Below are 13,774 nucleotides of genomic sequence, written 5' to 3' on the forward strand. Positions count from 1 at the left end.
ATAAAGAAGAAATCCAATAATCGCAACAAATAAAATAAAATTGAGAGCATCTTTAATGACAATTGAAAACTAGTCACATAAATATATGATATATCAATACCTTAACCTAATCACCATTCTCATGAGGCATATATTAGGCAAAATTTCCTTAAGCATATACAACTAATGATACAATGGTGCAAAACCAACTCAAAGCAAATCACCCAAACTAAAAGTTTTTGTACTAGGAAATCGGTTCAGGGAAATATTTATATGAATAAAAAAACTATAAAAAAAGGAATATGAATAAAAAAAATATCTAACATCATTATTCAGTCCTTGCCTTTTTATTATGCGTTCATCAATACAATTTTTGTTTTTTCCCTACTTTTTATATTTCAATTTATTAATTACATCTTGGATTAAGATGGAATGCCCAGTCTAGTAAGTGGTCACAATTGAACTATTTTGATATACAAAACAAGTTAAATAAATCTTGATGCATAAAACTATCTTTGATGTCCATTAATCGTTCTTCTAAGTTCCCATATTTTGGCTGTAACTGTACATAGGTTGTTTTACTCGTCGATGGCATATTAGATTTAGCATGAAACCGATCAAAATAATACAAGGTATAAAATCTTATGAACACTTTCAAATTAAATTATAGCATGCTATCAGGGATGAAATTATTTTTCTTTCTCAATCTTCTGCTTGGCATGCCACAGTCTGCTCGCTTCCAACCAATTTTTTGCTTCACATTATCATATACAACCGAATATCCTCTCAATGAAATGTCTGCAAATGTCATAATCATTAATCAATGAGAGCATAAAAAATCACCAGTTGAGCAAAAGAGAGATAAAGACATAATGCATCGCTACACAGGGGTAGTTGAAATTTCACTGCTTACATAGCCTGAACAAGCATTTTTAATAATGTTAGATAATTTGGCCAGTGACAAGGTGCTACATGATAAGTTTGTAATTTTTGTATGATTGCAAGAACTGAGGAGAGGAAGGACCAAAAAATTATAATGCTAGTGGGATATTATAACACCAAGTGCCTATACACATATTTTAGCTAGTGTTTCAAGTTCAAGCAGCGGCGATCAAGAGTACAGTGAGTGGGGACAAAAAATTATAACAAAAGTATAGTTAAAATTTATAATATTGTCAAATTAAAATTTTAATTTTAAATCCTCCTAATAATTCTCTTAATTATTAAACAAAGAAAGTGTTAAATGTTTTTATGCTTGCAATATAGTGAATACACCTACTTTTCATTATTTTATAGTTTTCTTTATGAAGTGTAAGTAATAAAGAGGGAGTTTTAAGAGAATATAGCTAGCAGAAGTTAGTAACAGATGAATCAAATCATTAAAGAAATTTCAGAACTGAAACAGCCCATGAACTAACTTATCATAACTCTGATTACTATAATAAAGTGATAGAATCTGAATTTCAAAGGTGGCTCAATAAGTGGCACTACTTCTGATGCACATATGAGCTGACTAGTTGAGTTATTCATCATCAAACACACTAAAAACAAATGTATAAAGAATATTAGGCTAAGTGAAGTACTAGTGTGGGACACGTGATAAATTAGAGATGACAATAAATGAGAAGGTGAAAATTTCACAGATACTTCATCAGAAGGTTTGAATAAATAGACTATGGTGTCTATAACAATAGAGATACTAGAATTCCAAATCTAGGATATACGAAGGAGCTAGGGAAAGAAAATAACCCCCTATTTTCAATCCAATCATTGACGGTTATACCATTAAAAGGGAAAACAACAAATAAAATTATTATAAAAAAAAAATAGAAAGCTTTCAGGTTTTCATTGAGAATGAGAGTACTACCTCCAAGTATAATTGAGGATCCATCATTTACATTACTACCGTCAAGGATTCCCAAGCACACATGGCCTTTGTTCTGCAGCATAGCAGAGTTTATTAGAGGACATGACAATAACAAAATCAGTTGGAACAAAGAATTGTATTAGAAAGAGAGGATTACACTAATGATCAAGTAACCCTCGGGAGATATCTGAAACAATGTGGACAAAATCCACCACTTGCTTCCAAACCGAAGAGTTAAGGTCTTGAAGTAATCCTTGACATCTTTGACAGATCTGCATGCATGTAACATGGATTTTAGAACAGCCTGCTCCATTGTGATTAGTCAAACAGATGCAATAAAATAATAGAGTTATTTTATTTCTCCAAACATAAGGTATTAAAGAAGATAATCGTCTTATTATGTTACTTGTTAGTTATTAAAGCCAATGTCATAAAAGGAAAACTAATTGCACCTTGAGTAAATTCTCTTACTTGATTGGGAAATTTGCTTGCCAGCAAATGGGTAAAGTAGTATCTGAATCATCTTGAACAAGGCCTAACCCAGAAACTTCATTAAGCTGCAACAATAGATACATAATTAATGAATTTGTGGTGTTCAAATTTCAATACCAGACCTGGATGAAAAATGTAGAAAATGGTTCCAGACGGATAAATGTAAAAACTCACAGAAGCAACAAGATCCAAGTATGCCTCTTTTGGGAAATATGTATAAGAACTGCCACTATCAAAAACCATCTTTCCTACTTTGCTTTGGCCATCAAATCTGAGTTGCCGATTTCCATAATTTATTCCAAGAATCTCAGTTTGGTATAAATCCCTTGAGTAGATTAATACGCCACATGTAAGTTAAAGAAGAATCAGAACAAACCTCAGAATAACGAATACCAGGTGCTCCAAATGGAATGATAAAGCATGTCAGAAAAAAAATGAGACATAAAAAATATTAAAATAATGGAGGTTGTCAAATGAAAACAATATAAAATACAGTATCAATTTGGGTATAAATCTTGACATTCTCACTGTGAAACGTATCTTGCAGTTTCCCACAAGAAAAACACTCAATTCATAATTAACAGGGAAAGAAACACATTCTTAAGAAAATCATACTCACGTAGTTAAGGTATAGGCCATGGGTACCCAGTTCATACCCCAATATGGCACAAAATCATCACCTAAGAACATGTATCCACCACCAGCTCCATCATTGCTAAGGCAATGACCAACAACATTCTTAATAAGCCCTTTACTCGCTAACTGGTAGGGTAGGCTGACTTTTGCCCTACTCAATCCCATGATTCCATCTGTTTTACCCAATGTATTCAAAAGTAAGCCTGCTTGATCATATCCACACCTTAAAACAAAAATATTGCATATAACATATCAGCACTATCTTAAAATAAAAAGATAGAGTTGCAAAAAGCAGATTCATACCCAAAAACAACATTTAGCTTGGTTTTGGATCCATTAGTAGTTACAAGATGAAGTTCATCTCTAACAAGAACCCCCAAGGAAGAACTATGATCTGCATATTGAATTTCATAGTCACACTGTAGCAAACTTTCATCATGATGTCCATTCTTCTGATTTTTCTGAACATCCAAGCAGAGAGCGTCCACGGATGATACTACATTAGATCTTGTTGGCTTGTATAGGACATGTGCTCCCTGTATCAATTTTATCCTTTGAGTAAACACAGTTCTTCAATCTCAAAAATCCACAACAGCAAAATTTCATTAATTATAAAGTTAATATCCATAGTGCATATTGCTGAGAGGCATATTCTATCTTTCAGCTTACTTTTACACAGGAAATTCCACATGCATGTAACTGAGGTGGATTGATATTTGATAAATATAAAAATAACTCAAATTACCTTCCCACAACTTATGCATGGAGCATCACACTGCATCCAAGTTAAATCACTCCCTGTATCCACATCAAGAAAATAACTTTTTGGAGGATTTCCAACACGTAAAATAGTGAAATACAACCTGCAAGGAATAACAAATTGCTAAGCCATCACGGTGATACAATATGGGGAAATGGAGTTGCTACAATACAAATCAGTAGCAGTTCCTAGCTTAATTACCGAAACTGTGTATCATTGTGAAATATGTTGCTGATGTGGCTGCAATTAGGACTGAAGCAAAACTTCTATATTAATTATTGAGACCCGTTTCGATAAACTTTTCAAGAAATACTTAAAAAAATAATAATAAAATCAAATAAATTAAACTTATCTCAATGTTAAAATTAATGTATGCATAGACCGGAGATATAAGGAAAAGGAGACGGGAAAGGTCCGTAAGACTAATTTGCTGCACTTTCTACGTATTTAGGAACTAATTTCATATTTTTTATCTTTCTGGAATCAATTTGTTTCGAGGAGGAATTTGATTATTTATCATAATAAAATGAGAGAGTTATAAAAATTAAAGTGCATAAAGTGCCTAAATCCCTGATGAAAAAACAAAACATTTAAACTTTTCAATTATCTTTTTCCTCTTATGATTTAGCTGAACAACACATGGTTTAACTTCTAAAGCCAACAATCAAATCAGCAAAAGCAACGATTTTGATCATACCCATCTGGATAAACATTGCCACTGACTGGAAAAACGGATGAAGAGTCAACGGCCACAACTCCAGAACCATCACCATCGTCTCTGTGTGTCAAAAACTTCTCTTTTTGAGAAAGCTTCCCCAGTTGGAGCTTCAAATCCTTCTGCCCCAAAACACCAAATTTCGGAAACAAAGGGAACAGAAATGAAGTGGCTTTGTCATCATCATCGTCATCATTGTTGCGGCCACGTAGTTCCACAGTAGTGGTTGAAGAAACAGAGCCATAGAGAAAGAGAGCAAATAGAAGAATACCAAAGAATGAGAAAAGCTTCACTGGGGTGCTGTGGAAGAGTCTTCTGAATGAAAAACTAAGCTGAGGATTTGATGGGTAGGACTGAAGTGGAGGATCAGTGTTGTGTTGAGCATTAGGGTGTGTTGGTTGACTTTGGTGTTGGTGGGGTTGAATAGAAGGTTGAGGAGAAGGGTTAGAGAAAGTAAAAGCAGTGATGGTTTTGCCCAAAGAAGGGTTATCTGGGGGTGGAAGGGAGATTATAACAACTCCTTTGATCTGAGGAGATTCATCATCTTCCATCTCTTCTGTATCAGAAAATAAGAGCAAAAGAAGTAGTAGAGAGGGAAGAGATGAATAATGAGCAAATGAGCATGAATGAAGATTGTTTCCCAAGTCTACCAAAGTAGTCTTTAGTTTACTCTGTCATGTTATGAGACACGGTCAATGCTCGATACTCAATAGGATAGGATCCGATTCATTTATTCAACACTGAGAAGCTTCCAAGCAATAACCACCTTTAAAAAATGTTACCCGGACAATTGAACTGATAATATTTTCCTAGATTTAGATTATCTTTTTTAAATTATTATTTGATCTCTACGGTTGCAACAATCTCTTCTTTTAGTCCCTATTATTAATTATTAATTTTCAATGAACATATACATAGTTCAAATTAACAACATACACTCAATTTGTAGGAGAAGACTGGATTTAATTTCCACATATAAATGAACTTGGAGTTACTAAAAAAATATTAATGTATTTTTTGACAATTAAAGTGCTATCAACCTAAGCAAAAATAACACTACGATGAAAGAACCAAACACATTGATACTCTAGGCTACATTGGAATACAGACATTATATCAGATGGAATGGTGCAAATTAAGAAGACTCGTACATAAGAATAATAAGTTTTTTTTGACAGATTTCATCACAGGTGGTTCCCTTAAATATTAAGCATGATCTGGATTTGCTAAAGATTGAAGATGGTTGAGCAAAATTTGACGCCCTCGAGGATCAGTTCTTCAGAGTGAATATTTAAATGTGTCAAGGTGGAAATTAATAGTCGCTGTTGTGACACATTAAGTTATGTTAGTTTTCTGTTGTAATTAATTTTCTATTTCTCTCTTGCGAAGACAATTTTGTAATCCTTTTTGAGAGGTTCTTGGAAACTCGGTTGTAATTGGAGTAAAGGAAAATTGTGTGAAAACTCAGAATGCTGAGGGCCAGACATCAATTCTTCAATTGTTATTATTGACAATGAATAAGGTTGGACTTGAGTTGTGTTAGGCCCCATAGACATTAGCTTCTTTTGTCAAACTACATCATTAAATTCTTGTGTATGTGCTTCCTTCTTTTTTTATCATCTTTCTTTATTCCAGTTAGTATATAAAGTTATTGCTTTGATTTTGGTTAATTTTCAGATATTATGTATTATTGTTTCTAGTTACTTGAAGGTGATTTACTGCAACGCGTACCCTGTCCCAACTTACACAAACTATCTTATAGGAATCCTCACTAGTCCAAAAAAAAAAGTTGAATTATAAAGAAATCTTCTACAAAAAGTAGCAATTTAAATAAAGATAAGAAATTTGAAAGAACTGAAGCATCGACAATATGATAATCCAGAGAGAGATTTCTACCCTTTTAATTGCCAATCTCTTTTCATAGAAAAATTGTCTGGTTACCAACCTGATGTAAGCCTTACATTAGTCCCAACTGAAAACCAATTAAGTTACTATTATAGCATTTAACTTCAAGATTCGAAACAAGCTAGCTCAAAGCATCTTATTAAAAAATAAATTGACCAAGACCTCTACTCCATTCATTTGGTTTCATTTATTTGAAACTTATAGAATTAAAAGTCTCTGTTGTGTAAAATTAAAAAAATGATTTAGTTATTATGACTAAACAATAACTTGTGTCGGCTAAGGACGCATAACAAGACATCAATAATTAGTGTGATCTTTCGTCATGACATCAATGTAGTTTTGTAAGAAGACTAGTTTAAAGATCATCTCACTTAAGAGTTATTACTAACAAACAAAACTGAAAAAAAAAAGAAGAAACGATTGTCTTAATTGGAAAAGAACTACTGGTGAACTTACAAAGGAACGGCGGAAAAAGGCGAAATTCCAAACTAACTAGAGTACTTAAGGTGATATAAGTTGAAATCATCATACAAACACTTTAATTTCTCAATTTTTTCCATCTAACTTTAATTATGATATTAGACCTGCCACCATTGTATCACAAGCAAATGCCTTGCTCTTGGCATTGACAACCCAGATTTCTCATTCATATCCAATTCATCAGGATCGATACCATAAGGTAGCCCCCAGTGGAAGCAATATACCAATTGGGCCAAAACCAACTTTACTATGGTCAAACCCATTACCATTCCTGGGCAGCTTCTACGACCAGACCCAAATGGTATAAGTTGAAAGTCTTGCCCCTTAAAATCTACGTTGTCATTCATAAATCTTTCAGGATAAAACACTTCAGCATTTTCAGACCACACTTTAGGGTGTCTCCCTATAGCCCATGCATTTATTATAACTCGTGACTTCTTCTTCATGTAGTAACCTTCAATCACAATAGCTTCCATTGATTCATGAGGGGCTAGTAAGGGCACAACAGGGTATAGCCTTAGTGTCTCCTTCACAACCATATCCAAATAGCATAATTTTGCTAAATCGTTCTCCTCCACCATTTTGTTTATTCCAACTACATTTTTTAGCTCGTTTTGAAGATTTTCCATCACTCTTGGATGCCGCACAAGTTCTGAAATGGCCCATTCAATCACATCACTAGACGTTTCCGATGATCCGATTATCATATCAAACACAATGCCCTTGTTGCTCCTTTTATCGATTATATGTGCATGTCCATCGTGGGGATGTATTGGTTGGTCCTTTAATTAAAGTAATGTGTAAATGAAATCCTTAAGGTGCCCTTGTGCTGGAGGAGCTAGTTGATGCTCCTCAATCATCTCAGCTAACATTTTGTCAACTCTTTACTGATTTTCTTCGAGCGTCGTGTTAATCCCTTTTAATTGTGGACCGCCAAGAACAAAATACAAGGCATAATTAGTTATTGAAATACATATTATCAAGTGGATATATTAAAAATTTAAATTAGTTTTTTAGTTTCATATTCATTTATAAAAAAAAATTAAAAGTAAATTTTGAAAAGTATTCTTTACATTTATTTTATGAACATCTTTATGGCCATTGTTGAATTATCTTTAAGTTAATTGTAAATAAAATCATTTCTGTTTAAAATAAATTTTTTAATATATTAGAGACTACAAACAACATAAAAATTTATTAAAAATCTAAAATAAAATTTAATCATTTATAAAAATTTGAAATATATTTAGTCCTAAAGACATTGTTTAAGGAAAGAAGGTGTTGTTGGGGTTCAGGGAAGAGAAGGATACCATGGATTATATACCAAATTGATTAATTGAAGGGCATTTGTGTAAACTCAATGTCAAATAAAAAATAATTTTAACTCAAGTGTCAACCGGTATCGAAATCTCAGTCTTTGAATATTATACATTATATCTAACGGTTATAATATGATTATAAGACAGTGTGGTTCATCAAAGATGATTCATATTCATGGTTCACGTTAGACATCATCTTAAGGTTACTATAAATGATCAAATTTTAATTGTAAATGAATATTTTTGTCTTAATAAAATTAATATATATTTATGATTTTTCCATTATAGTTTTGATGAATTTTGATTGTGGAATTTGTATCTTGATTAACACACGCACACACAAAAACACTAACCTGGAGATCAAAGAGGCGAAGCCAAGGCACATAATCTGCCAAAATGAAAGCCACCGAAACACTCATATAGCCCTTCAAGTCAAACCTACGATCCTTGTTCCTTCCCAACACCATCTTGCATGCCATATTCCGCAACACTTCCCCCACTCTCTCACTAACGTCCACAATCTCACGCGCCATTGCTGCTTCCTTCAGAGACTCCACCATCGCCCCAATCTCCCTCTTTCTCAGAGCACCAAAAGACGCTAATTTCGACGCTCTCAGAGGGCGCGTGGTGCACACTTCCTCACGTTTCGCCAGTACGGCCCGTACTCCACAAACGCAGGGCCGTTTCGAACTTTGGCCTGTTCGCGAACACGGTGTCGTGCGTCTTAAGGAACAGTTCCGCGGCTTCCGGGGACGAAACAACGACGGTTGGAACGTTTCCTAGTTGTAAAGACATTATGGGACCGTAACGTTTGGAAAGGGATTGGAGGGAACAGTGTGGGAGTGTTCCTGATCCTCCTAGCACGTGGAGGTTTCTGATGATCGCTAACTGTGGCGGTCCCGGCGGACACGGTGGTGGTGCCTAGGATGTAGATTAATGTGACAAGGGGAACTATGAGAATGACTAGTGTTAGAGGAGACATGTTGTGTTGAAGTGATCTTAGTTTAGTGTATGTTGGTTGGACTCTAGTTCCTTATGTACTCGTTTAAATCTTGTTATTATGCTCTTCGACTTGAAAGATGAAGTGTTTATTTGCAGGTTTTCCTTTTTAGGAAAATGTTCCTGTTACTAAATTACCTTCTATCTTATTAACTCCAACTTTTGTTAGGTGTCTAATTTAAAAATTATTTTTTTATTTAAATAAGTTGTCACCTTTACATAATTTATATAATTAAAAAATTGATTTTAAAAAATAAATATATCATCATTTTAGATATTTTGATTTATTATTCATATTTCATTTTAATAAAATCTCTGTTTTTGTGTATGTGATAATTTTAGACATTAGTCGTCGTGTCAAATGTTCATGCTTCATAAATACTAAAATAAGGTTTTAAAAGGCAATCAATCGCAATTTCTATTGCAACATAAATTTTTTTGGAGTATTTGTGACCGCAATGCAACTAAAATTGTAATATATCGTATGTAATTTCCTATGAAATCGTTGAAGGTGACAAAACTCTGAGAGTGACCATGACTTAAAACCTTGGTTGTATGTATCCTTGGTGTTGATGACATTTATCGAGGTTGAAAAAAGCGCAATAAGGATTTGTCTCATGTCGTGATTCGGGATGATTATACTTTACAAAACTCTAATTGTTTTTATTTAACATTTTGATGCTCGTGGAATTTGTTAGAATTGATACAATGATGTGAGAGACACCTAACTTAGGTAAAAATTAATAGATAAATAAATAATAATTAAATTAATAAAAGAAATTTTGAGTGACATAACTATTACTTAATGAGAATAATGATTATAAAAAACTTAATATCACTAAAGTCAAATAAGATTTAAAAAATCAAAGTATTATCTCTAATTCTTAGTCTTCATGAGACACATAAACAATAAAAAAAAAAGCTAAATTTTGTTTCTATCATTTTTCCAGAATTCAAAATATATCAAAGAAAAAATTTATTATAAAAAAAATATATACTATTTATAAATCGTATATTTCAAGATTTTATTAGTTTTTTTATATATATATAGGGACCTACATAATTTTTACGTGGGAAATCAGATAACGTATCTTGTTTGTATCCAAGAAAAATCCTCTGTGGATTTGATTCTAATCTATATGAAAGCCAAAGTAAGCATTGATAAAATAAATTAGGAGTGACCTGGTCGCTGTTTTGAATTTGATTAAAGAGCATTGAAGATGAAGATATCAAAACATATCCTTAGAAAATGACAATAGTTGAACAGCAAAAGAATGTTTGCTTGTCATTTGTTTCATTAGAATTAAGAATTGCTTTATCTCTGATGCTAAGAATTAACGAATTATGTGTCTTATGAAATCTTGTGACGTCAATTGAATCTCACCCTTCGTTTTCCACCTTATGAACGACATCATGATTGACTTCATTTTGTGCATTCAAATGTGACGATCGAATTATTTTACATTTGTCATGAGATAGATTATTTTTCAGAATGTCTGTTTGTTATATGCCATGATTACCAAACTGAGTGAGTTCGTTTATATATTCTGTTATTTCTTTACCATAAATTGTTGCAATGCTGATTTACTGCTCCAATTTCGAATGTTAGAATACTGAATGGTTCAAGTATAGGGTACCAATGGCAGAGTCATCACAGTAATCAGGATGGAGATTGGAATGATGCATTTATTCTCTCTCTTCTGCTGAAGCAACAAATATAAATTACAAAAGTATATAAAAATGCAACTTCAAGGTCATATCAATGCAGAATTGCAGATCAAATAAATAAATCGTAACTCAAATGATTGGGAAGCAAGGAAAAGTCTCTCCATGCACTTAAGCATTTAGTTACTCAAGTTTAAACCATCTAAACATTCCTTAGCCCACCACTCGCAATTTGTTTGCTTCGGCTATTAGTTAAACAATCACATCTTTTTGAACTGACCAGGGAATTTTAGTAATACTAAGAAGATATGGTAGTTGTGAGGTGAAGTCTTTTATCAGTTATTTTTTAAGGAACCATGGAGTAGCCTGTTATGACTCTTTCATACACAGTCGTTTGACCCAGTGAGCATACAGACTGGTGCAGGAATATTGTAATAATCACAATCTGTGCAGCAGGGCCTGCGCAAGTGATGGCTTGGCCTGCACTCATGTTTTGTTTAGACAAGGAGAAAAATAGAGAGGAAAGATAGAAATATAAGAGAAATAGAATATAAAAGATTGTTAATATACTTACTAAATAAACTTATCAATAACTACTTAGAAGAGAAGAAAACAAGAGTTGATATAATGTCACAAGAGAAAGATACACATAAAAATGAAATGAAAAATAATTAGAAGTATTGTTCAACCTTTTCATATTACAATTTTGTAGTGTGTACCATTAACACTATTGCAATCAGTGCATTGGGTTTGATCCAATAGCTACAAAGAAGCCATAAAGCGGGGACCAATTCTTATTTATTTTAAGAAATAAAATACAAGTATCATTTGACATTTCTTAATTTAATGATAAGTAAACCTTATTTTACCTATAAACATAATCTATTTTAATTTAGCCCTTTACAACTTCCCCAGCTAGCCGGCAAGTTGGTACAGCTAGCAAGTGATTACTTCTTGGAATTGTGAGGCCAAATTTCTCAGTCATGTCCAAGTCATCAGGGGACATGCCTAATGGAAGCTCCCAATTGAAGCAATGCACCAATTGAGCTAGAACAATCTTAACAGTAGTTAGATCCAAATGAATTCCAGGACATCCTCTACGACCAGAACCAAATGGTAAAAGTCTAAAGTCATATCCCCTCATGTCCACATTGCTATTGGCAAATCTTTCTGGATAAAACACCTCAGCATTATCTGACCAAACCTTAGGATCTCTCCCAATTGCCCATGCATTTACTATGATCCTTGACTTTTTCTTTATGCAATAGCCATCAATAGTAACATCTTCTCTACACTCACGAGGTATTAGCAAAGGTGCAACCGGGTACAATCTTAGTGTTTCCTTCACCACTAAGTCCAAGTAAGGAAATTTTTCCATATCACTCTCCTCCACCTTTCTATTCATCCCCTCTACACATTCCAACTCATCTTGAAGTTTCTTCATCACACTTGGATGCTTTAGGAGTTCTGACATAGCCCATTCAATCGTTGTAGCAGATGTGTCAATTGCTGCGACAATCATAGTCATCATAATAGCTTTGATATTTGTTCTATCAAGAACATGACCATGTTCGTCCTGGGGATCCAGGGGTTGATGCATAAGCGCTAGGAATATGTTCACTAAGTCCTTCTGGCGTTGGCCTTTCTGTTCTCTATCAGAAGATTGTTCATGGTCTTTGATAATCTGCTCCAAGACTACGTCAAATGATTTACTTACTTTCTTTAATCGCCTTACTATTCCCTGATGTGCCAGTGATTGAATAAGACACATAATATCTCATTATTTCAGGGTAAGAACAATCATAAATGATAAATAGAGTGAATAATGAAAAGAGAGTCACATCCCAAAATTCAATCAGTAACGGAACTCATCCTTAATGATTGTCTAATAGTTAGTTTGGATGTTAGTAAACCCTTACAAGAGAAGAACATAAAAAGAATCAAGAGGAGATAAAATGAATCATAAGTTAAAATTATGGCTAAAATATATGTTTGGTCACTAAATTTTTAATTTCAGCTTGGTCTACTAAGTTAAAAAAACTTTCATTTTGATTTTTTATAGTGTCTATGTTAGACCAAAAATAGTTCTTTCATTTCTTACACTAACTGTGCTAATTTTGGCAGACATGACAAACACTCTCCGGCTTGGTATCTCTTTGGGAAGAGAATAAGTTGAATACTAACAAATTTAAATGGAAAAAGGGAAAGGTAGAATAAATGCCAAGGTGGAAGATAGTTTGCAGAGAACGCACATTGTTTGGTAAAGTGAAAACGAAAAGATAATTTTTTTAAATTAAAGTAAAATGTGGAAATATGAATATCATCTTATTCTATTATTATTTTTTTTTTCTCTACAAACGAACGGAGACTTAATGATACATATTACAACCTAGAAATCGATTGGGTCTACTGTTCTAAATACCAAAAGAAAGAAATTTCCCTGTTTTGAGGGACCTTTTAGGTGCTCTTTGATTTATAAGCTTGTACTATTAATGTATGTTTATTGCCGATTAAAAAAACCATGTGGTGTGAATACAGATACAAGCTTTTCATACACAGACTTAATTTCTCACATTTTTGGGTTCAGCAAGATGATCGAAACCACATCAGGTATATATTTTGCTTTCATATATTTTATTTTAGTAATTTTAATAATTATCTTGGATTCTTTATGTCATTTGCCGAAGTTTTAATCCCATAGCTTGCGATCATCATTTAACTCTAAGAAGATATTATTCCTTAAGGTTTGTCAGGTCAATGCAAGTTAAATCTTCCCATCTATTTCACAGTAGTCTAGAGTTCCAATTTTAGAAGCTCAAACAGGGTAAATTTCTGGCACAAATTAAATTTGCTTCTAACTAAAATATCTAATTTCTATCAAGTCAAACTTCTATGAAAAATGGGTGATACCAAGAGATATTTCAAACTTTGCTTCATTGTGCTAGTGATTTTCTAAG

General features: G+C 33.2%; 1 protein-coding gene and 1 pseudogene across 2 annotated transcripts; both read right to left on the minus strand.

Moving 5' to 3' along the window:
* Positions 1–401: 401 nt before the first annotated feature.
* On the minus strand, positions 402–5,150 carry LOC114368839 (aspartyl protease APCB1-like). Of its 2 annotated transcripts, XM_028326101.1 has the most exons (9): positions 4,432–5,148; positions 3,720–3,837; positions 3,278–3,510; positions 2,958–3,197; positions 2,513–2,663; positions 2,318–2,403; positions 2,004–2,118; positions 1,847–1,919; positions 402–777 (listed from the first exon to the last, which is right to left on the minus strand). In XM_028326101.1, the coding sequence occupies exons 1-9, from the start codon at positions 4,998–5,000 to the stop codon at positions 644–646; spliced, it is 1,719 nt and encodes a 572-aa protein (XP_028181902.1). In that variant the 5' UTR covers positions 5,001–5,148; the 3' UTR covers positions 402–643. The 2 variants fall into 2 exon arrangements, with proteins under 2 accessions (XP_028181902.1, XP_028181903.1); XM_028326102.1 differs by lacking the exons at positions 402–777; positions 1,847–1,919 and having other exon boundaries at positions 2,299–2,403; positions 4,432–5,150.
* Positions 5,151–6,932: 1,782 nt separating this feature from the next.
* LOC114368486 lies at positions 6,933–12,588 on the minus strand (annotated as a pseudogene).
* Positions 12,589–13,774: the final 1,186 nt, after the last annotated feature.

The sequence above is a fragment of the Glycine soja genome, chromosome 9 (assembly GCF_004193775.1).
Source record: "Glycine soja cultivar W05 chromosome 9, ASM419377v2, whole genome shotgun sequence".
In the NCBI taxonomy this organism is placed as follows: domain Eukaryota; kingdom Viridiplantae; phylum Streptophyta; class Magnoliopsida; order Fabales; family Fabaceae; genus Glycine; species Glycine soja.

What these genes read in the sequence shown, in the direction of transcription:
- LOC114368839 (XM_028326101.1), bottom strand. Translation starts at nt 5,000, where the DNA reads ATGGAAGATGATGAATCTCCTCAGATCAAAGGAGTTGTTATAATCTCC. An exon ending in GGCAATGTTTATCCAGATGG is followed by an intron (nt 3,838 to 4,431) that starts GTATGATCAAAA and finishes TATTCCTTGCAG; the next exon opens with GTTGTATTTCACTATTTTAC. An exon ending in CATGCATAAGTTGTGGGAAG is followed by an intron (nt 3,511 to 3,719) that starts GTAATTTGAGTT and finishes AAATTGATACAG; the next exon opens with GGAGCACATGTCCTATACAA.